General features: G+C 41.0%; 1 protein-coding gene across 3 annotated transcripts in view; it reads left to right on the top strand.

Annotated features, from left to right (window-relative positions):
• PAMR1 (peptidase domain containing associated with muscle regeneration 1) overlaps nucleotides 1-24,418 on the top strand; it is a 68,595-nt gene extending 44,177 nt beyond the window's left edge. For 2 of the 3 annotated variants that reach the window (XM_073350663.1, XM_073350662.1), the window contains exons 7-12: nucleotides 13,469-13,639; nucleotides 16,491-16,703; nucleotides 18,653-18,719; nucleotides 20,483-20,715; nucleotides 21,775-22,067; nucleotides 23,433-24,418. In XM_073350663.1, coding sequence (XP_073206764.1) covers nucleotides 13,469-13,639; nucleotides 16,491-16,703; nucleotides 18,653-18,719; nucleotides 20,483-20,715; nucleotides 21,775-22,067; nucleotides 23,433-23,969 — 1,514 coding nt within the window. In that variant the 3' untranslated portion in view covers nucleotides 23,970-24,418. The remainder of the gene's footprint in view (nucleotides 1-13,468; nucleotides 13,640-16,490; nucleotides 16,704-18,652; nucleotides 18,720-20,482; nucleotides 20,716-21,774; nucleotides 22,068-23,432) is intronic. The other variant, XM_073350664.1, reaches the window with a different exon arrangement.
• The last annotated feature ends 263 nt before the right edge of the window (nucleotides 24,419-24,681 follow it).

Here is a 24,681-nt window from a genome sequence, read left to right as displayed (position 1 = left end):
GAGACAGACAAACCCTCTGTTCCTCCCCCTCCAGATTTGAAAGTATCTTGTCCCCTCATTGGTCATTTTGGGTCAGGTGCCAGCGAGGTTATCTTAGCTTCTTAACCCTTTACAGGTGAAAGGGTTTTGCCTCTGGCTGGGAGGGATTTTATAGCACTGTATATAGAAAGGTGGTTACCCTTCCCTTTATATTTATGACAGGAGGATTGGCATAAAGTCATTACAATAGATCTATAATCAGGGGAATATCTAATTATGGTGTCCTGGTTGCTTTATGCCACAGGAAGAGTGCAAAGGAGCCAGAATGTAGCCAAGAATTGGGGACTCTACAGCCATTTACTCCCTGCTCTCTCTGGAGACTGCCAGTGTGGCTGCTAATTAATACAATTCCTAGCTCTTCAGGTACAAATGCACAAACTGAAGTCTGTGGTAGTCTGAGAGTCACATTGAACACTTCCCTGGCATGCCCAAGTACTAAGAGTTTCCCTCTGCCTTTCTTCAACGGTTCTTCTCAGAGATTTTGCTACTGTGGGATTCAACCATCTATGAAGCTGACTGCCCTATGTGCTCCTCGCTGTTACACACTGTGGGCCCAATTCTTCACTGCCTTGCACCTTATGGAACCACTTACCTCTGTGCTAAGTGGATATAAAACACTACCAAATCAGAATGGTAGCACTGTACACCCACTTTGCAGAGGTGTGAATGATGACATAAGCTACAAGGCAGTGGGGAATCACACTCACTTCTTGTTCTCCTTCTGGCTGCCCCCATGCTCCTCCTTGTTTTGTTCACATGCTCAGCAACTGTTTTTTTTTTTTAGCCAATCAAAGTATCTTGCTTAGCTAGCACTCTTCAGCAGGATGTTGTCTCAGCATTTTATTTCACTCAGTTCTTTTCCTCCCAATACCTTCACACCATCACTTGGTAGTTTTGAGCTCATTTTCTTCAACAGGCAAACAGCACAGAACATCATAAATCTCTTGTTTCTCTTATGCATTCAAGGGCTGAACAGGCCTTTCTGTAGCCCAAACTAATGCAGGTCTAGATCATTAAGATGTGTTTTTCTATTTGATCATTATTTTTGTTACATTTAAGACACATATACAAATATTTTCTTAAAGCACTTGGTTTTTCCTTGCAGGTCACCCATACAAGTGCTGACCAGTCCTGTCCCTTCTTAATTTGAGATCTGACAAGTGGAATGGCTTTGGGCAAATTTCATAAATGGATGTAGTGATGACAATATAATCTTTTATACTACCTTTTATACTACTGTGGTTTTCCTTTTCATCTGCATGAAGGTTGTATTCTCTGCCGTATGAGAATATAACATTTACAAAGGGACATATTTTGGAATTTGTTCTATGTATTAATTCTCAATGTGCATAGAGAAGGTGAATGGTGGGGATCATTAGGATTTCAGTTAGCTCAGCATCCTATGAACTAAAAGGTCCAATTGTGTAATTAAATAGGCCATCCAAATACCGGAAAGGTTGCAACCAGAGACACAGTTTTCTAAGGACTAAGAACAATGCTGATAAAGATCAAGTGGCTAATTGTAAGCAGCAGCCTCCAAATTGCCTCCAGATGAATAAATCACAATGGGTGACCCAAGCCTATTTTCACATGGATACTCTCTCATTCACAGAAGCAGGGAGATGAAAAACATCAGGGATGTGCTCCAATTGGCTGGAAGGGAATGAAAAGATTTTGGTTTCAGTAGGGATTACATCATCGATTTGTCTAATTATTCCTAGCTGGTGGAACTGTTGCAGGAAAAAAAATTACTTGTGAAGAGGCACAGAGAGCAGGATTGGAAATCCACTGGGTAGAGTACCTGGATTGATGATCAACTGTTATGATTTCCTTTGTGCTTCATATTAGGAACGATAATTCATGACATTTATACAGAGCTTTTTAGCTTCAAAGACATGCTATAGATGCATAAACTGAGACTGAAAGGGTTAAGCAGCCAATCTAGTTCCCTTTACCTCTCCCGGCCACTTCTGCAGATAATGAGAGTACTGATCACACAGGGTAGAGTTGGATACTGGGAGGTTGCCAGGGGGTGTGCACTCAATGGATGCTGAACAGTCTCTCTCTATTGGGCCTTTGTCTGCACTGAGCTGCTGGGTCTGAGACAGAAGGGAAATGAGGGTAGAGATAGTTGATCCATAACCATTATTGGATGGCATTTCTCCAACACAACCAAAAGCAGAAGCTACAGAAACCTGGTGACCACATGATCATCTGCAGAGGTTCTTTGCAGTCTTGTAGGAAGGGAGTCTTCTGGGGAGTTCCCCTGTGCTTGGCCTTGGAGTGGAGGACAGGATTTGCCACTTAGGGTATGTCTACTCTGCACCTGGGAGCATGCTTCCCAGTGTGGGTGGACAAACACATGCTAGCTAAAGGACCCCCTGGGTATGTACTAATGTTGCTAGCCCAAGCCATCATCCGTTCAGCCCCCAGCTACACTGTTATTTTTCATATGCTATCTCAAGCAGAGCTACCACCTATCTGTCTACTCACTTTGGGAAGCACATTTCCAGCTTTAGTGTAGACATACCCTGAATTATTTGGCCGAGGCCTCTGAAAGTGACTGTGCTGGACCCGAGGTTAGAATTCAGGAATCACCAGCTTCTCTCACCATGAGTGTAGATACAATAGATTCCGCTTGATAGCAACCTGGATATTGACAACTTCTGGCTAATAGCAGCATTTAGCTGGGAATCAGTCCTGTCCCATTGACTTTAATGTTAGTGGGATTTCGATATTGGCAACAGCATGCCACTTATTAACAACATTTTTGGAAGACGCCCCAGCTGCAGGCAGGTTTGCGGGGCTGCAACTAGGGAAGGAAGCAGTGAGATGTACTGAGCCCCAATGCTTGTAGAGCACAGGGAGAGGTACAGTGCAGCCCCAGTGCCCCCGCTCCCCAGTGTCTGGGCTGCAGCACCTCTTCCCACTGCTGCCTTGCCCAGAGGCTGGTTTGCAAGACCGCAGCCAGGGAAGGCGTGTCCCAGCACTTCCTTCCCTGTCTGGAGCCTTGCAAACCTGCCTTCTGTTTATTAGCAACTTCCGGATAACAGCACCATTTTGCTGGCAACCGAGGGGTTACTAGTAACTGGAATATACTGTACTATGGTGACAGGCACTGTACAGCTAGAGGATTTTGGCTGTTATTCATTTGGCTGTGGCAATAATATGTTATTCATTCATTCATTTGGCTGTGGCAATAATAGTTCAGTAGCAGAGTTACCCAGTTCCTGGAGATTGGGTCATACAGCTTATTATAAAAAGTGCCCCAGTTAACATGAATATTTTTCTAAGAATAGATCCTCCCTGCCCCGCAGCTTCTGTACAGAATGACAGGAGGTCTGCTGTAGTATTTATATCTAGGCTTGGCAGGATTCAATTTCTATTTTTTTTAGAATTTTGCTGAATAATATCGGTCTATTTTTAAACCTTTTTTATTTTTATCAAATTAAATTTTCACATTTGGGGAACCTTGTGGGGGGGAAGGGATACAATAATTATTTATTGATAGGAGAACAAGAGATTCAAAAAGTTAGAGCTTTATAACCAATGAAACACAAATTATCAACAGCCTATGTCAAAATATGCAAAGTAAATACCTTAAATCAACTGCTAAGAATTTCTCAAGAGTAATTTTTCTTACTTTACCTATCTGTAAATTAGGATAACTATTGATGGAAACATTTTTTGCCTTGGTTTGTGTGCATATGGTGAAATCTTTCATTATTGTATGCAGTGTTGTTGTAGCCATGTAGTGTCCCAGGATATTAGAGTGACAATGTGGGTGAGGTAAATGATTTTTATTGGACCAACTTTTATCGATACAAATCTAATCTTTCCAAGCCAATTTATTTGTCTGTATTTTTTTCTATTTGGAGGAACTTGTTATAGGGAAATCATTTTTAGCCTTGCATTTGTAGCCCCCTTGACACACTGTACAGAAATGCCCTCCTTGCTAATCACCTTCCCATTAGTAGATCTCACAAAGCCCAGTTGCTTAATTTAAAAATAAAACTCTTTCCCCCGCCTCCATCTGAAACCTAAAGCCAACAAAATTCAATAGGTTAAATATTCAAGGAACACAAAAGATGATTCTCAGGGACTCTGTACAGCACCGAACACACAAACATATAGCATATGCACACACACAACCACCCATTGAAAGGAGGGATAATATCTCCCAAAGCAATTTAGCTTTCAACATGCCCTTGCCTCAAGACACAATGCATTGATCAAACACAAAATCTCATGAGTAGCACCAAACAAAGCAATTCTCTTGATCAGTGTGTACTGCAGCCTACAGAAACCCTTTCCCCTTCCCTGCCTCAGCTGCAGAAAGATGATACACCTTCTCTTAAATCCCCTGCCAGACCATGTGACAGGCAGGTAGTCCTCAATCATTTTCTGGCCTTTTTACCCAGTCACACAATGATTGTCACTCAGAAAGGCCACTTAAGTCCTCTCCACCAACAAAAGCCAGGAACTTTCTTACCCCCGAGTGTAGATTAGGGAGAGAAGGAATAAATGTGGTTGGAATAAATGTTATCAGGACTTTGTTGTTCACATGGAGTTTCAGAACCCAATGAGCAAGAGTAGAGAACAAACTCTAAGAAAAATATAGATGACAATAAATACCATAAGGATCAGGTCTGAAAATGTAGTTAATTATGGGGCTTTGTGAAGTGCATCCCAGTGCTCTAGGATAGCTGCTGAGGAGTTCAATGGAGGCACTGTCAAAGCATGTGCTAATCACTCTGGGGCTCTGGATCATCTGCGCTTGCACAGAGCTATCACCTGGAAGAGCTAGTTTGCAACAGTAGCAGTTGTGACTAGCACATAGATTGAGGTGAAGATACATTTATTTTACATTGAATTAAGTTTCTCATTTTTCCGAGAGAGGGAGTGTCCCAAGCTACTCGAGTATCAGAGGAAGCAGCATGGTCTGGTGAATAAAGGTACGGTATGAGGAAACCTGTTAGCTGTTCCTATCTCTGCCACCGACTCACTGGCTGACTTTGGGCAAGTCACTTAATCACTCTGTGTCTCAGTTTCCCCAACAACAAAATGGGGGTGATGTTAGCTACGCATTTTTGTAAGGTCTTTGAGATATATGGATGATTAGAGCTAAATATTATTATTCTAACTAAATCTCTTCAGGCAGTCTGTCATAAATATAAAGGGAAGGGTAAACCCCTTTGAAATCCCTCCTGGCCAGGGGAAAGCTCCTCTCACCTGTAAAGGGTTAAGAAGCTAAAGGTAACCTCGCTGGCACCTGACCAAAATGACCAATGAGGAGACAAGATACTTTCAAAAGCTGGGAGGAGGGAGAGAAACAAAGGTTCTGTGGGTCAGTCTATATTCTGTCTTTGCCAGGGATAGACCAGGAATGGAGTCTTAGAACTTTTAGTAAGTAATCTAGCTAGGTATGCGTTAGATTATGATTTCTTTAAATGGCTGAGAAAAGAACTGTGCTGAATAGAATAACTATTTCTGTCTGTGGATCTTTTTTGTAACTTAAGGTTTTGCCTAGAGGGGTTCTCTATGTTTGAATCTAATTACCCTGTAAGGTATCTACCATCCTGATTTTACAGGGGGGATTTCTTTATTTCTATTTACTTCTAGTTTTATTAAAAGTCTTCTTGTAAGAAAACTGAATGCTTTTTCATTGTTCTCAGATCCAAGGGTTTGGGTCTGTGGTCACCTATGCAAATTGGTGAGGCTTTTTATCCAACATTTCCCAGGAAAGGGGGGGTGCAAGCATTGGGAGGATTGTTCATTGTTCTTAAGATCCAAGGATCTGGGTCTGTAGTCACCTAGGCAAATTGGTGAGGCTTTTTACCAAACCTTGTCCAGGAAGTGGGGTGCAAGGTTTTGGGAAGTATTTTGGGGGGAAAGATGCGTCCAAACAGCTCTTCCCCAGTAACCAGTATTAGTTTGGTGGTGGTAGCGGCCAATCCAAGGACAAAGGGTGGAATATTTTGTACTTTGGGGAAGTTTTGACCTAAGCTGGTAAAGATAAGCTTAGGAGGTTTTTCATGCAGGTCCCCACATCTGTACCCTAGAGTTCAGAGTGGGGGAGGAACCGTGACACAGTCATTTTAATAATCTTGCCCTCAAAACAAAAATTAGAGCAGAAAAAATAAAAGGTGATCAAATGAGACCCCCAGAAGCAAAAATCAAACCTATTTTTATTTAACATGGTTTATTTCAGTGGGGTTGGAGGCATACAGGGCCTCTGTATCTGTAAAGGACATTGAGCTGAAGGAAGTTCATGCAGGTAGAGCTGGATGGGAATTTTCCATTGGAATGATTTTCTGACAGGAATTCACTTTCAGCAAATTTGAAATTTCCCCAGTTTTGTAGAAATTTTTTTTATTTTCAGTTGGAAAATGGTTCCCAGATCCATGGCTCCCTTACTCCTCAGTAGCCTGCCTGGAAGGCCACTAGTTAGCCTGGTATCCCAGGCTCCCTGGCTCCTGGAGCAGTCTGCCAAGTGGATTGCCCCAGAGCCAGCCCTTTCTAGTTCCCAGGCTCCCTGACTCTCCACCCAGTGGTCTGCCAGAACTCTGTGCAGTTCAGGAAGCTTCAGAAACATTTCAAAAGAATCAAAATGAAATTTCAGAATTCCCATTTGGTGGGAAATTTTAAAAAACAACAACCACCAGTGTTTCATTGCGATGATTTTTTTTAAATTTCGGAATTTCTTGTGGAATGGGAATTCTGCTTTCCTGTTAGATCCATGTGCACGTATCTGCTAACTCCTGTAAATGAACTTCACCTGGAACATCATTTGTTAGTGTCATATTGAATGGAGTCTATAGGCCTCTCTTCAGCTACAGAACAAGTACATCAGAATCAGCAGCAGCTTCTCCTCCATACTGCCCACTGCCAGTGCACCTCAGTCTTGACCTAAGGGGCTGCACGTAGCAGGGGTGAGAAGAGACCTCAGTCTCCACGGCTCATTCAGTTCAGTCCTTGGCTTCTCAGCTGAGATTACCAACATACCTTATGCAAAAGCAATACTGCAAGTTAATAGAAAAACCTTCCCTGAAAGCAGTTGAATAGGCACAATGTGTTATACACATTAGAACAAAGGTCAGACTGGAAGCAAATCTCTAACTTGGGACTGTGTGACCAGATCAACTTCTTTAGCAGCAGCATCATTAAAAGGCCTACACAAGCAATTTAAAAACAAACAAACGAAAAACATTTATAGGCCCTACTGTGTCAGATTTTAGGAGGATGAATGGGAAATGCAAGCCTTGCATTAGGACCAGTGATGATAAATCAGGTATCATCTGGGCATGCAATCTATTATTGAAAAGGAGATGCATTATTTAGATATAATGTATTGTGTTTTCTGCTCTCCCACCCAGTCCCCCATATATAAAAAGTGGCTTTATTTTTTTTTTTTGAACAATGAGGCCATGGGACAAGAACAAATGGCACCTCCAGCAGGGAGTTGAAGGACACTGAAGGGAGAAAAAGTGCAGTTGATCCAGTTTCTCCCATTGCAGATTCTGGCATGAAAACCATTTCTAAATGACAGATGATTCAGAACTGAGGAATGTCTCCCAAAAGCAATTGAAAAAGGAAGGGGAATCAGCACTGTATTATTTATAATGGAACATCTGACTTTAAGAATATTTATTCATTTATTCTAGTTTTTCTCTCAATGCAAAAAAAAAAATCTGTCCAACAGGGAACAGTTTTAATATATTTCACGAGACAGATATGTTTTTCCTTTTCCAGGATGTGTCAGTAGGAGACAAAGGAGCATGCTATTAAATTTTATTACACAGTCCATGAATGTGTTACACAAGCAATTGAGACATCTGTTTTGGTTTTTTTTTGTTAGAGCATCTCTAACAGCGCAGTCCCAACTGTGTCAGCATTTCTGCTAGAAAGGCCTGAAGCCATCCCATCTTGTGCTTTTACCATTTAAGCTCTCACAAACTATATAAGTCAGGCTGGGTCCATGCTTGTATTAGATACTGCAGTGATCAGGATGTGCAAGTACTAGGATAGATTGGCTGTGAAATGTTCAAGGAAGACTGGAGGTTGAAAAACAAAGAGAAATTAAAGATGGAAAAGATCTGTTAGATAGTCCAGTCCATTTGCCTACCAGTGCAGGATTGTTTTCTCCAGGGCATTTTCTAGTGCATTCTCTGGCTGAATTTTCAGTTCTCACATGGCGAATTCTACTGCTTCCATTGGGAGTCTACACAGAAGGTTTTCTTGATACTCAGTAAGAATTTTTTTCAGAGTAGCAGCCATGTTAGTCTGTATTCGCAAAAAGAAAAGGAGTACTAGTGGCACCTTTGAGACTAATCAATTTATTTGAGCATAAGCTTTCGTGAGCTACAGCTCACTTCATCGGATGCATCCTTTTCTTTTTAGCAAGAATTTTCTGATTCTTAATTTCATCCTATCACTTCTAGACACACCCCTTTGTGCAGCCCTAAATAATTTCTAGCCGTCCTTGATCTTTTCAAACTTCAGATTCTTGTAGGCTATTAGCCATTGCTAAGGTATACATACTCAGCCCTTAACCTTTCTTCGTGGGTAAATTCCACATCATTTATGTCACTTTTCTCTGAACTCCCTCCAGTTTCTCTATATCTTTTGTGACAAAGCTCTGTCCTTGCCTCTGTGGGTCCCGCATTTCCTGGCGGATTTTGCTAGCCTCAGAGGCTCACTGTGACCCTCCACGTAACCCTTCTTTCTCTAGAGACAAGGGTCACAGTCTACTGAGCCATTTTCATCATAAGCCAGTGAGGGAGGTGAGGAGAAGTTATCCTTCCTTGCACAGTCTCTGTTGTCTCCCAGTCTGTGATTAATCAGGGGGCAAAGATGTGTGTGTGTGTGGGAGCCCGGGCCCACCCTCTACTCCGGGCTCCAGCCCAGGGACCCTAATAGTATCAGCTATGGTAGCTGACCTTTTAGAAACATGACATGTACAATTCCCTGGGCTACTTCCTCAAGCTCCACTTCACTCTTACCTCAGGGCCCCCTTCCTTGTGCCTGATATGGTGTATACTACTCAGTCTCTCCAACAGCACAACTTCCTCCCACAGCTCCTGACATGCACACCCACCTGACTAACTGGGAGGCTTTGAACTAGTTTCAGCCAGCTCCTGATTGGCTTCAGGTGTCCCAATCAACCTAGCATTCTCCCTGCCTTCTGGAAAGTTCTTAATTGGCCCCAGGTGTCTTAATTGACCTGGAGCAGCTTCCATTTCACTTATCCTGGTACCAGGGATTTGTTTAGCCTGGAGCTAATATATCTATCTCCCACTACTTTTCTATAGCCATCTGGCCTTGCCCTGTCACACTTTCTAGCAGTGAGGTGCCAAGAACAAATGCAGTATCCAAGGCATGGTCACACTTGTGCCATGTGGAGAGGGATTATTTTCAGCTCCAAGACATGCTGCATCTGTGTTTAGACAGCCCTAGATTGCACTGACTTTTGTGGTGACTTTTGTGGTGTGGTTGCATTGAAAACTCATGTTTAATTTGCTGCCCATATTTGCCTCCCAGAACCTCTCTAAGTTATTCCATCTGCTGGGTTGCAGGTGGGTGTTCTCCTCTGTTCTCAGAAGGCAGAGTGTGAAAGTCCTAGGCAGCCTAGAGCTATTGCTTCAGATGCTTTCAGAGTTGTCTCAATCTGTCATTCCTTCAATATAAATAAATTGCAGTTGTTTGTGGATATTTTTCTGGTTGAGTCCTTAAAAATCAAGGTTCTGTTGGCTCTGGGTGGGCATAAAAGGTCTGATGGTACTTTTCAGAGAGACTCTACTTGTGTCTGGTCAAAGTTTCCCCTACCCCCAACTAGTGTGGCCATCACACTGGTGGTGCATCTACATAGCTTGAAAAAGTGCTGTGGGAGAAAATGTTATCGTCTGAAAAGCTTGGCAGTGACTGCCAGGGTATATGACAGAACGGGGGACATTGCATTAACACCAAGTTGCTCCCTTAGTCTTAGAAGTAGGATAAGAGCTACTGATGCCTGTGCTTGACTCAGAGAGAAAGTCCTCTTCCTATAGTTTATCAAGACAGGTTTTTCCTTCTTCTGGTCCACTATAGCCAACTAATGCTACATCTGATCAGCATGTGAAAGCTGTAATTACTTAAGAATCCCCAAAGGTGTGAAGCTAGAATCACAGGATAATAGGAATCACTTATTTTAGAGAGAGGACCTGATCCTCAGCAGCTGGCAGATTCAGGCTCATCGTGCTTCAGAGTGAGAGTTTGACTTAAAACCAGATCTCCAATAGAGGTCAGTCGCTAAAGAGAATTATAAATAGAACCAGGCGCAGATGGCTGGACATTTTGCTGGATTGCACAGCACAGGGTTAGGTATAAATGACAGCTACTTTCACAAAGTAGTCCACTATTTTTTTAAAAAACTTTTGAGAAATAGCTGCACAGACAACTGGAAGGGTTGGGTGTATTCTGAAAGGAGCTGAGAATGTTGAAAGGCTTTAACAAAATATCTCAGACAAAGAAGACCATCCTAAAATTCAATTGCATGTGCTGTACAATCTGAGGGAGATGAGAAGCAATCAGGTTCATGCACCTGACAGGCAGCCATCCGGATAATGAAAGGAAAGAATTATAGGAAGCACAAAAGGTGCTAGGTTTTCTTTCAGGATCATCAGTGGAGATTTCATTGCAAAAAGTGGCCATGAGGTGAAAAGGATAAGGGCCCAATGGAACTGTTTAAAATACAGTAGGGAATAAGGATGAAAAGGAAGAGAAGCTGAAAGGAACAAAACAACAGAGAAACTCAGAAGGGTAAAGGATGCTATCAGGGTAACTTCATTACGACTGCCAGTCCAGATATTCTAGAGAACAATGCAGGACTCAGCTACAATAGTGCAATCTGATGAATGCACTGTGATATAAAATCTGATTAGTTTGATGAGAACAAAAACTAACATACAAAATAATCGACTAATTCTGCACTTACAGTGGCAAAGTGTAAGCAAAGGACAGAAGTGAGATAAATGTTTGAAAGACTTGTGTCAGAAGGGAACAGACACACAGCAGGTAAAAATATAGGTAACAAAAGGAATGTCTTTATTAATAATACTCAGCCATAATATGATGAAAGCACTGTAGAGATATTAGCTAATCCTCACACCATTTCTGTGAGGTAGGTAGTTTTATTATCCTCATCTGGGGGATATAGAAGCAAAATAACTTACCAAGACCCCACCATGAGTCTGTGGTCAAGCTACGATTAGAGCTCAGGACTTCCAAACCTGTGCTCATTTCTTTTGGTCCCAGTGTCTTTATTAACTTATCCCATGCACAAGTGCAATCTAGCTCATAATTTTGATGTTGGGTGTTGTACCAAGATAATGGAATCGAACTGTTAAAGAGAACCTTGAGATGGACAAAGCTAAGAAGGTCACCAGACTGGAAACCAATATAATGAACAGGACTAGAAACTGAAGATCATCAAGTAGGATATCAAGCAAGAAAGATACCCCGAGTCTGTGATATTCTCCCAGAAAAAGTTATTGTAGCTGGACAAAGATTCTGTCCGAGTGTATCCCAAAGATTGGGAAGCACAATTTAAACTGGTTGAAAAATAGTGTAGAGCTGATATGGGATATTGGTTAGGACTACCAGAGATGCAGAAAGCCCTATATGGGAGAGGAAGACTAATTCTGAGTGTGTTTCACAGATATTTATAGTGCTCCCCCCCCCGCTTTTTTTTAAAAAATGTATGGCAGTTGACAAGTCTGTTATGACTTTATATTTAGAGAGGAAAATTAGGAGCATGATGGAATAAATTAGCATTCCAAGAAAGATATGAAGAGTGACTGAGAATAGAGAGACCACATCTGGGCAGGCAAATTATGTTTAGAAATTTCAAAATACCTAGAAAAAATGCTTAAACAGTATGATGAATACATCCCCCTCTGCTCTCTTTCCTTTACATATGTAAAGCTATCAACTAGGAACCATAATGATATAAAAGATTTTTTGCTCAATTTTTAGGGTTACCATTTGGAGTGTTCTGGGTAAGGATATGTCCAAGTCTAAACTCTGAACCCACCAAGTTTGGGAGTGTTTGGATTTGGGGTCTTTTCTAGTTACTAAATGTCCAATGGTTTTCTCTCCCAAGGCTCACGGATAGTGGCACTGAGCCACATTGCCAAATGATCTCTTGAAGTGTGTAATATTTCTCAAAATGGTCAGAATTCTATGGACCCTTGATGCTTGTGAATGGTGTGACATCCAGACCTGCTCTTGCAAACCTTACTCACATAAATAGTCCTTATTTATGTGAGTAGTTACATAGACTTCAGTGAGTCTACTCGCATGTGTCATGAGTAAGGATTACAGGATTGGACCCTGAGAGAGGCTTTGCTATTGGCATCAATAGGAACAGGATTTGGTCATCAGTTAATAAGTAATAATATTCTTTACACTTTTAGTTAATGAAATAGTAACATAGTAAAAGAAAAATTCATAATCCTATGAAAGAAGCGTGAAACAGGAAAGATCTGTCTGGCACCCATCTGCATTGAGACTACCATCTTCTATGGGCCACAACTGCTCTTATAAAACAAGATAACAGGTACCACTGAAACAGGTAAAGCCCTAATCCTGCAGGGCTACACCTTCGTGGAGCCCAGTTGACTTCAATGCTGCATCTGTTCTCAGCGAATTGTAGAATAGGGCCCAAGATACACAGAAAGAGAGAGACACTGAATCTTCTGTTCTCTATTATGCCCTTGGAGACATTCTTCCTTGGTGTGATTAAGCTACCCAGCCAACCAGTGTACAAAGGGTGCTGTGACCTGCACATTTACTATCTGCAATAATTACATTTATTGGGATTTTTCAGTATATCCCAATATAGAAAATACTGTGGCAATGGTAAATATTGCATTATGGTAAATGACAAGGTCCATTTTTAACAGTTGTTGTTGGGCCCCACAAAACACAGCTGTACATGCTTTTAGATGTGAGTGAGAAATATTAAAGAGTATGTGAAAGCTGAAACAAGAATTTTAAAGAATTTCAAAACTGGGGTTTCCAGGTTCTAAGTTATATCTTGTATTTCTCTGTTGACCATTCAAAACTCCTATTGAGATGGAGGGAGCTTCAAATAGGGACAGTTTTAGCAACTTAAGGCCCCAGTCCTGCAAACACTCAGGCATGTGCTTACCTTAGCATACATGAACTGAATGGTACCACTTATGTGCTGAAAGTTAAGCATATGCATAAGTGTTTGTAGGATCAGGACCTAAGTAAATTTTTGAAAGAACTTGCATGTACCTGGTCTTGTAATTTTGACTCCTGTGCCCATTTTTAAGCTATTTTTTAAAATATTCTACATAAATTATCTTCCTAACACAGTCCTGTTTTTGTAATAAAGTGGATTTTTTTGAAATATCTGAACTGTCAGTGGTGATGTGTAGGACTCCAGGTGCTCCCGCTCATGGTATTGTGGAAGGAGATGACTTTAAATACGGGGCCCAGGTTTACTTCAAGTGCAACGCAGGTTACAACTTAAAAGGCAGCCGTGTTGCCTACTGTCAGCTTGATGGGAGTTGGTCAACACATCATCATGAATGTGGTAAGGTTGCTTTAAGTTTTGATTTTTATCATGCCTAACCCATTGTATTGTCATTAAAACAAGCTATTGGGATTTAAATATTGGAATGTCCAAATCTCACTTGGAATTGGGCACATCCATGACTTAACACAATGTTCTTTCATCTCTGTATTTTTAAGACACCGTAGTGGATATTAATTTACTATCTTGGTGCCCAGGCCTGCAATCCTTACTCAAACAAAGCTCCCATTGTTTCATCTATGCCTAAGCAAAGACTGCTGGGCTTGGACCATGATTGCATAATTTCTAGAACCTGAAATACAAAAGAGGACCATGTGTCTTGTGCATTAATTAATAGCTATTTCCAGCACTACTGTGTTTCTTCTGAAGAGGTTTGTTGCACTCTGTGGCAGTGATTAAATGGCTCATTGTGGGGAGAACAGAGTAACATAGCAATAGGACAGTCATGCTAGAAAAAGAAAAATACTTTTGGTTAATGTTGCCTTGATAGTATGAAGGCAAACCTTAGGTCTGCCATTGAAGATTCAAATCTTTCCTTTCCACCCCCCTAGCCAAACAGTGTCCTGTATATATTTCTTCTTCCAGAAAGATGCTTCTGTTTCAGTTGTTTCCCACTGGACAGCTTTTGTTCCCAGATTCTAGAATCCTTTGCACTGGTTGGAGTAGGGCTTTCCAAAAGATGCTGAGGCAAACAATGCAAAATATTCTTGGGAATGTTTGGGGACTCCTTTATAAGAGCTCTTGGAGATCAGGAACAACAATTAAGGACATCCTTTGGGATAGATAGGAATTCTCCAACTGAAATAAATGTTTTGGAGTTTGGTCTATGAGTAACTTCAGTTTCCCTAACATTATGATGACATTGGCTACACCTCTTTAGTCTATAACTTGGTCTGCCCCTAGCCTTGTCTCTTATTGAAGCTATCTATGTTGTAAGAAGTATGTTCTTCCCAACTGGCTTCTCCTTCTGTTTAATCCATCAGATAAGTCATAGCCCTATACTTAACTTATGTCGCAGTCTGACACCATAGAAATGATAGTGCTGTCGCAGGGTCAGATAGGAGAAGAAGGTCCTTTTCAAGTGGAGGCAGTTAGCTTACTTGGTTCAGAGAAGTTCAGGTACTTCTGAAATACAAGGGCTCTACTAACTACTTGGTGCAACCAGGCTGGATGCTACTATGGAAAATAGTTTACAAAAAAGGCTCCTTGGTGTGATATCTCAACAAGGATAGACTGATGTGATGTGGTTTCTGCCTGTCCTACCCTACTTTCCTATAGGAATGACAGACTAGATGGCAGTCTGGTCAGTGCCTGTAGGCAGGTCAAATATTTGTAGGGTAACTATAGACAGGCACATCAGGTATCTTAATTCCCCATCTCCATATCTGTGAGATCACATGGTGATGGGAGTGGTATTGTGAGACATGACCACTAGCAATGTACCAGCCACAAGGTCTTGTGAAGGAATGAAATTAATCTGTGATATGTGATCAGGAGTAAAGCAAGAGGGAGAATGATGGAACTAAACTAAAAGCAGGCATAGAGCTTCCTTTCTCTCCCTCTCCTGGATGTGAGAGAGCTCAGCTCCACCTCTTCCTGCCTCTTCAATATGGTCCAGATTCGGCAAAGCACTTACGCATGTGCCTAACTTTAAGCAGGTGATCAAGTCCATCTCTATTCACTCAGACACTCAGACATATGCTTAACTTTGGTCACATGTTTAAGTCCCATTTAAGTTAATGTAAAAAGAACATACTTAAGCACTGTGCAGAATAGGGATGGATTTAAAATAATATGCTTAAGGCTAGTCACATGGTTAAGTGCTTTGTCAGGACATGTCTGGCAAAATGAAGACTTATGCCCAGTTCAGGAAAACAGAGGGGAGTTGCACTGACCCCATCTATGATGCAAAAAATACACATTAATTTCAGCCTCATAAGAAAAGCAGCAGGGGGAAAATCAATGATTGCCAATGGACAATATCAATGGGAAATATTCTTTTTATTTCAGAGCTTCTAAATGGGTCACACAAACAGCAGAAAGCTGAAAAAAATAAAGAGTAGGGAAAATATCACTTTAAGGAACATAATCAACTAGTTGTAAGCCACAAAAAAGCAGTAAACGGTAGGAGGAAAAACAAAACAAATAAAGGGAAAAGAAAAATGGGGAGGGGATTGAGGAAGAAAAGTTTTTTTTGTAGACAGAACCTCATGTGAATAAGAACGTTTTCATGTTTGCCTTTATTTCAGAGAAAATCAGTGTTCTTTATATTTCAGTATTTCCCTGCATTGTTAAGATCTCTGTTGTGCTTAAAAAAAAAGAGAGAGAGAGAGAGAAAAGAAACTGAATATAAACAAAAGTGAACCTAAGTAATCTAGTTTCATTATCCAAACCTAGTGAAATGTGGAAAGTAAATAAAACAAGAAAAATGGTGCAATAAGACCCTGATCCTGCAAAGTTTTATGTATATGCTTAATTTTATGCACTGTAAGTAGTCCTGTAGAAGCCAATGGAACAACTCAGTGTGTGTAAAGTTAAGCTTATGCCTAACATTTTATAGGACTGAGGCCTAAATTTGATTTTTAAAATTATTTTCGATTTAAAGCCTTTCAGCTTTTAAAAACCTATGGTGCTGTTAGCAGTATGGTTATTATTTCTAGGCTAAGACTTCTACATTGACATTGTCCCTTTAATATTTGTTGCTGACTAGTCCTGGCATCACATTTAGTTTAAAACATTAATTGTAAATTAAGTATACTTTGTGTAGCACTGTGGGCGTGAAATGTCAAATGATCAGGGGCTCACAATTAATTCTCTGTGAAAAATGTTTACTTTTTTTTCTTGTTGTTAGTTCTACAAGAAAAAAACTGCTCAGACCCTGGTGGCCCATTCAATGGCTACAGAAGAGTGGTGGAAGACACTGGGCTAAAGACCGGACGCTACGCAAAAATCGGCACAGTCATTGCTTTCTTTTGTAACAACTCATACGTTCTTAGTGGTAATGAGCAGAGGACCTGCCAAGACAATGGAGAGTGGTCAGGGAAACAACCAATCTGCATAAAAGGTAGTTTTCAGTCTCTTTGCTCCAGCTCATAAAAACTGATATGTTTTACCTGGAATTTGTTTTGTATATTATTTTCTGGCTAAACTATCTGTTTTCTAAATACCTTCAATAAAAGGGTGTGTAATGGCTCAATCAGATTGGCACCTGATACTGAAGCTGATAGTCTGCCCACGCTCTCTGGCTGCTGAACTCAGCCAGGGAAGATGGTAGTGATTCCAAGAGAAGTTTCTTCCTTTAAGAAAGGATAGGAATTTATCTCATTTCCCCCAACACCTTTGTTTTCCCTACCCTCATACTGGAATCCGGTATGGGTAGCGTCAGTGAATCAAAGAAGACCATGGAGGAACTGGAAAATGAAGAAAGGTCTATTCTGTATAAGGAATTATTAGTCTTGCTGTCACAAGGTCCAGTTTTCAATCAGGTTTAGTCAACAGGACTCCTTACATAAGTAAGGGTTTGCAAGATCAGGCTTACAGTCTGCAGTCTTTCAAGACTTGGTTCAGCAATCCGTCTGCATTCAGCAAAGCACTTAAGCACGTGTTTAAGTGCTTTGCTGATTCAGGGTCTAATAGACGTGTGATGGGAACCACAACAAGAGGAAGGATGTGTGTTGGGAACTATCTAAACATTTCCCCAAAGAGAGAGAATTTTGTAATACATATTAACAGATCTTTGTTAAACAAAATGAAATATTATAAGGACAATTATTTATCCTTTTGGGGTTTTGTTCTGTATTTTAAGGCTTAAACACCCTTGCTGCACATTGTGTTAAGTGCTCCATTGATAGAAAGTACCTTTTCCCTCTAACCCTTTTGATTGATGTTAACTTTAACAATTACCAAAGGTTTAACATATGTTATTAATCACAAATGCAACTAAGTATTGTAGAATGCCACAGTGTATGACTTCTCAAACATACAGATGAACCACATCCAACAGGAATCCCTCAGTTCATCCACTTTACTGGAGGGAAAGAGATCTTGGCACAATCAGCTGAATTATTAAGGACCAATCAGATATCTATCTCCCCCCCAAAATAATTATAATATACATAATTTAAAGTCCTGGGATTCCCCCATCTGTTATCTTAGGCAAATTTGAGTCAACTTGTTATGCTCGTTCGAATTAGGCCCCTCTCAGACGGGTGTACAAGATGACAGGTTGGCAGCTATCTGTAACATCCTACTATTTTCATGCCAGGTGCCCAATCATCTGGATTATCCATGTATACCTAGGCAGATGGTGATTATATATTTTAATTCGATTTTAACAAAAGTTCACTCAGATTGCAAATAATCTGCTGTGGTCTTTTAATTATTGCTCTGCAAAAGCACTAGTGGTCATTTCTCTCTCTATGGCTAAAACTATTATACCTGCCTAAGGCAGAAGACACACAGATATTACAAAGATGGATGCCTGGCAAATGGGGTAGATAGAGCAACAGAAAAAGTATTTTTAGGGGCAGAGAAAAAGTTGGGCTCCTCAGCTAATCTCTTGTGGTATATCACATTCTTGGTAGACACTGAAAAGAGTTTGAGAGAGAGAGAGAACTCAACTCTTTTCAGTGTCTATCAGGAATGTAATATACCACAAGAGACTAGTTGAGGATCCCAGCTTTTGCTATCTATCTATCTATCATTTATTTAGGCAGGTTTAACAGGTTTACAAAACCCTTGCCATGTATATATCAGAGACAAAATAATTATCATTCCAACAGTGAGCATTTGTTTAGAGAAACATACAGTAACATAATCATCAGATCTCTCTATAACAGGGCCAACAGGGGTGTTACCACATATATTTTAATGCATATAATTATATCTACTTATTGCCTCTTCTCTTCATCCAGTCCATTGTTGCTAGTGACAGGAAAGATGGACAGGTATCTGAACCATAACATTTGAGCTCTGAACATGGAAAAGGATTGTGCAACACTGTATTTTTTTTAGCCTGCAGAGAGCCAAAGATCTCTGACCTGGTGAGACAGAAAGTGCTTCCAATGCAGGTTCAGTCAAGGTGAGATTGTAATGCCTCAATTTTAAGAACGTTTGTTGTTTATTCCCCCTATGGGATGCAGCCAGAATTAGGGTTGTGATCTTTGTAACAGTCAGCAGGGGTTCCCCAGAGATTCCTTGGGACTGTGGGGTCTTACTGAGGAAACTGGGGGTGAAGGGGGAAGGCATCCTAGGATGGTCTGTTGCAATAGGCACCATCACCCAAAGAGATGCTACATGATGTGGTAGGAAGCTGGGCTTGATAGGGATGGGAAAGCTTGGTCAGAAAAAAATCAGGGCCTGCCCTGAACTTTTGCTCATTTCTCAGAAAGAACCCAACCCAAATCTGTCTGAGGATTCTGCCATGTTCAGAGTAATTTTTTTATAATCATTAGTATTTTTTGGTTTTGTGCCCCTCTGCAGTGCTGACCTTGTATGTTTTTAGTGGCAGTGCAAACATGACCAATATCTTCAGTCTCTGCCCCCCCCCCCCAAAAAAAAAATTTACACTGCTTAACACACATGCCACCAAGAAACATATTTGGCCCTTATCACCATAGTATCTGGGCATCTCACACCCATGAATTGAACTTGTATCCCCATGCAGTAGGGAAGTATTATCCTCATTTGTACAGATGGGGAACGGAGGCAGAGAAAGTGATTTATCTGCTGTTACACAGAAAGTTGGCAGCTGAAGAGGGAACTGAACATAGGCGTCAGAAGTCCTAACCTAGTGCCCTATCAACTGGACCATCCTTCCTATTCAGATGTCGTCTTGTTTAAAGAAAAGAAATGGACTTTACTGCCACTGCTCTCAGTCTTAGTATCTTGGCTTTGAGGGGGTGTCACATGTAATCTGACAGTTTCCACATATATAAGACAATCTGTCTCTCTGGGACCTTAAGGGATATATGCTATCATGAGAAAAATCATAACATACCGTGAGAAAAATCTATTCCCCAGGCATTTCTAGCTCGATTGGCTGCAACAGGTAGCAGCAATCTCACAGGAAACTCATTTCCTGTCCATTTTTGCAGATTTCAATAGGTTTCCCCACAAGCAATCAGACCTTCATGTACTTCCAAGTGGTTTCTCACAGAGATCATGTAGTTGTCATGAATGAAGGATTTAAAATATTAGCTTTGTAAAGTTCATAGTAAAAATTCAGAATGGTTAATTTCATTTTTAGAGCACATTTAAACATTAAAAATAGGTCCCATACTTCATCAGATCAGTGCAATCCCTAAACTAAAATTTAGCGATTGGTGCAATTATACATTCTCTCCGGTATGGTAATCATCTCTGTTAATTGCTAAATCAAGCTACTTTATCAACATAGTTTAGTCTGAATCTTTTCCCAATACTGCCTATTATAATGTTCACTAGCGAAAAAGAAGGAGTCTAAACTCCTCTCTAGTGAAAATTAATTATAGAACACCCAATTCGAGTATAATTTTTCCATTGAAAAATGCAGCATCACATGTCTTTTGCAAATGGTGATAACATGAACTATTATCCACAAAATATTCCTATGTAACTGGAGACACTCCAGAAAAGGTAAACTAAAAAAACAAAAACAACCCCTCCCCCCATCTATATAAAGGCTGAGCTGCAAATGGGAATTCTGCTAAACTGTGTTGGAGAGTTTTTTGCCTTGTGCTTCCAGCAAATAAGCAAAGCCCTTACGTTTTAAAATGGTGCGTAGTGCAGCTGGTGATAAAGCAATGATCATGATCGTTTTTTGTCATATTATCATTTCCCCATGTTTCTTGTATGGTGAAACAGGGAGACGCCTTTGCATCAACTCTACTCTTCTGCATTCAGCAAACAGAAGCTCGAAATATATCCAACCAAGAAGCCAATGCTGCCCTTTGGAGACCTGCCTCCAGGGTACCAGCATTTGCACACTCAGCTTCAGTATGACTGCATTTCTCCCTTCTACCGCCGCCTGGGAAGCAGCAGGAGAACCTGTCTGAAGACAGGAAAATGGAGTGGGCGGGCTCCCACATGCATTCCAAGTGAGTTGTTAAGAAGAAAAGAAATACTCATCTTCTGTGGGTGGGGGCATGTATGCATCTTAGATAAATGGAGATTCCTAACAATGTAGGCTGCCTGTGCTCCCAGCTGGGCGAGAAGGCGCAATGACACTGGGAAGATAGATGACTCTTTCTACTCCACAGCAGAACTTCTGTTGATGACACCAAGTGAGGAGTCAAACTTTCAGTTTTGTAATTTGCCTATGATTTGGAAACATTTTCCTATTATTCACATTTTCCCACTTAGAGCAAATTCAATTTTTCACTTGTCTCTGCGCTTTGGCAGATAATTTACAAATACATCAGACCAAAAGCAATAAAGTGGAACCAGTGAACTTTTAAGAGGCTACTCCCTTTACTCGATCCTGCTGAGGATGGGACTATTTTGCAAAGTTCAGAACTGGGTACGAATTACCTCAGAGTTAGGGGCTATGCAAATCTGGAGATTTGGGACAGCCCATTATTGGCATAGGGCCAACTGTAAAGTTCAGATCCAGACAAAAGTTCAGAGGGTTTTGGATCTGGGATTTTGGTTTGGGCTCATCTCAAGTATCTAGAAATATTTTTTTCAGTCTTTAGTTGCATAAAGCCCATTTCTACGAGATGACCCATTTCTGGTCGATTCTTGTGTGGTTGCTTAAGATGGGTTTTAGGGTGGAATTTTCACACAGCTGTGGTGTCATCCTGATTCTTTCATATCTTTATGTAATTATATTGTTATAGGGCAGTCTTACAAAATTGTAATGGAAAATTACTAGTTCAGATGCAAAATTTACCTTCCCACCTTTTAAGAGGAATTCCAATGAGAATGAAAAAACTAATAATATTTTATTCACCCTTTAAAAATAAAAATTCTCAAGGTGTTTGTGGGTGAGTAGAATGTTGCAAGGCTGATCTAAGGGTTAATTGGTAAACATTTTCCTGGTGCTAACCAATAAAGTTTAGTACCCTAAGGCGCACCATAGTTGGGAATCAGGACGTGGAGACATTCAGATTCTTGAGGAAAAAGAATCAACTCATCCTAGGTTCATATTTTTACAGTCTGTGGAAAAACGGAAAACATCACTCTTCAAAAGACTTCATCTATCAGATGGCCCTGGCAAGCAGCCATCTATCGGAAAGCCAATGGGGTAAAGGAGATCAGCCTCCGGAAGGGGGCGTGGATCCTGATCTGCAGTGGGGCCCTGGTGAATGAGCGCACTGTGGTGGTGGCAGCTCACTGTGTCACTGACTTGGGGAAGATCACGGTCCTCAAGACAGCGGAACTCAAAGTGGTCTTGGGGAAATTCTACAGGGACGACGACCGAAATGAGAAGACTATCCAGAACTTACGGGTGAGTAAGGCATTCAGATGGGAGTGGAGAAGTGCTGACAGAGATACAGACCTGGATCACCCCTGTGGTCCGTCTTGCATGAAGAGAAAAAAGCCCATTCTTAGGAATATGTATTATATATTTTGCATACTTTTGTTTTGACATTCCTGGAGCCTGAAGTCCCATGTTCATTGGCAGAACTCTTATGGTATGGGAGGGGCAGCAGCACCACTGCAAGCTTCCCTGCACATCATCCCACTAACATCCCTCACTCCTGACAAATAGGGATGAATAGAATTGTTCAGCTGGTCTCTTGGCTGAGATTTCCAAAAAAAAAGGGATGCCAGCCAGTGCCAACCAGTGATTGTGCTTTCGGGGAGGGAGACACATGTCCACTGATCCTGGTCTGTGACCATCAACTCATTTTACATTTCAGCCCCAGATCTAAACAACTCCAAACTTTGGGGAAGTTTGGATCTGACTCCAGATCCATAGATAACAGTTCAGGCCCAGGTCTCATCAAAGTAATTTGATGAGTTAATTGATTTTCCAAGCTAACCTGGGCAGACTAATGGTTTCATATCAAAATCAGGAGAAACTCAGCAGTTTTAATTGTGTTTTTCTTTTTGATTTTTGAGTTCATTAATATGTTCTCTCCAATAAAATACAGTTACTTTGTTTCTTGTTTTATATTCAACTTTCTGCTTCATTTTGGTACCTAACCCCACCTTCCTCTGCCTATCCAGAGTATTTTATTATTCTTGATAGGAAAGTCTTTCCCCATTCTGCTGCCTGGAGTTTTCTTCTGACAGCATCTTATCAGCCCAGTAAGGGATAAAAGATTAGGCTCTAAAGTTATATATTGCATAATGCATTAACTCTTTCTTTTGGGGTGAGTTATTGGAAGAAACTCAATAAGATATATTTTAGTTCATCTGTAGGACACTGTTACATTTCTGCAGACTGAAACTGACATGCAATCAGACATTGTCCACTAAAGGACTAGGCAAAGTTTTCTCAATAAAAGGTTAAGCTACTTGAAATATATTTCCCTCTTCCCTCCTCCAATTTCATTGCAATCATAAAGTGGGCCAATTTTTGTTGAAAAATTGATTGCCTTTCATGATTTCTTTCTTTTTGCTGTCAGTAAAAATTGATTTGATCCCAAGCAAAAGTTGTCTTTGAAACACCGCATTTGAATATTTTGCATATTCTTGATTTGAAAGAGCATTTGACTGAGTAGCATAGACAAGGAAGCTTTGAGGGGTGCAAAATCAGCTGAGATTAAATGTGAAAATATCATGGAAAAATGGTCAATGATTTCCCACACTTCTATTGTCCATCATTATTAATTCTGTAAATTTTCCCTCTCTGGTTCCTTCCTAGATTTCTGCCATCCTAGTGCATCCAAACTTTGACCCCATATTGCTTGATTCCGACATGGCCATTGTAAAACTCCTGGACAAAGCCAAAATCAGCAGCCATGTTCAACCCATTTGCCTGGCATCTGCTCATGATTTGGACCCATCCACAGAGGATTTAAAAATAGTGATTACTGGCTGGAAGATACTGGCTGACATTAAGGATCCCAGCTACAAGAATGATACAATCCGCATGGGAGTTGTTCAGATGGTGGACTCGCTCTTGTGCGAGCAGCAGTATGAGGATAATGGAATCCAGGTCATCATCACTGACAGCATGTTCTGTGCCAGGCAGCACCCCACTGCCTTTTCTAACATCTGCCCTGCTGAGACTGGAGGCATTGCAGCCATAACGTTGCCAGGAAAAGCGTCTCCTGAGCTAAAATGGCACCTGATGGGATTAGTGAGCTGGGGCTATGATAAAACTTGCAGCCTAGAACTCTACACTGGTTATACCAAAGCAATTCCATTCAAGGACTGGATTGAGAAGAACATGAAATAAAAAGCTGTTTCTGGAAATGGCCTTTTATAAATTTCGTAGTTTCTCTCACAATCTCTACTGCTTTAGGCTTCTCTTCCCACCGACGGTTAAGGCAGATGCCCTGACATTTTGTCATAGGCTCCGCTGTTCAGTGAGGCCACTTTACTTACAATACAGGCTCTCTCTGCTTGAGGAGTTTCGACTTATCTCCCCCTGCCTGTCTTCCTGGGTGGGAAGGTGGTGCTTGGCTCCTGAATCTGACACCCATAAGCAGGACAACTGGTAATGGCTGAATTCAGTCTGTGGTTTATAGTCAGCTAGATAAATGGATCTGTGTGCATTTCACAAAGGAGCACAGGTTTGAGAGTAGCCTGAAGTAATTACTATGGAGGAGCTTGTTATGGTGTATTCTCTGTATTGCCATAGTACGATGTATTCTTTCCCCCTCCTGAGTACTGTACACATTAAATGAAGGTTTGTTTTTTAACCTATTTACCCATGTCCGATATCAGTTTTATTCAGAGTCCCTGTCTCCTTTTTTATGTCCCACTGTCAGTGGGATGAACCTCCCCGCTTAGCGGTTATGCAGTAGGGGAACCCGGTCTCTCCCCCTCCACTCTGTCCCAACCCAAGAGCCCTCTTGAGCATCATAAGGCAGGAGTCCACTACTGGCTGTCTGGCTAATGCCTCCCCTGGTCCTCCTCAGCAGGGTAGGGATTCTTGGCTCTGTGCA

The sequence above is a fragment of the Lepidochelys kempii genome, chromosome 6 (assembly GCF_965140265.1).
Source record: "Lepidochelys kempii isolate rLepKem1 chromosome 6, rLepKem1.hap2, whole genome shotgun sequence".
NCBI lineage: Eukaryota > Metazoa > Chordata > Testudines > Cheloniidae > Lepidochelys > Lepidochelys kempii.
This window is presented reverse-complemented; position numbering and strand designations above follow the sequence as displayed.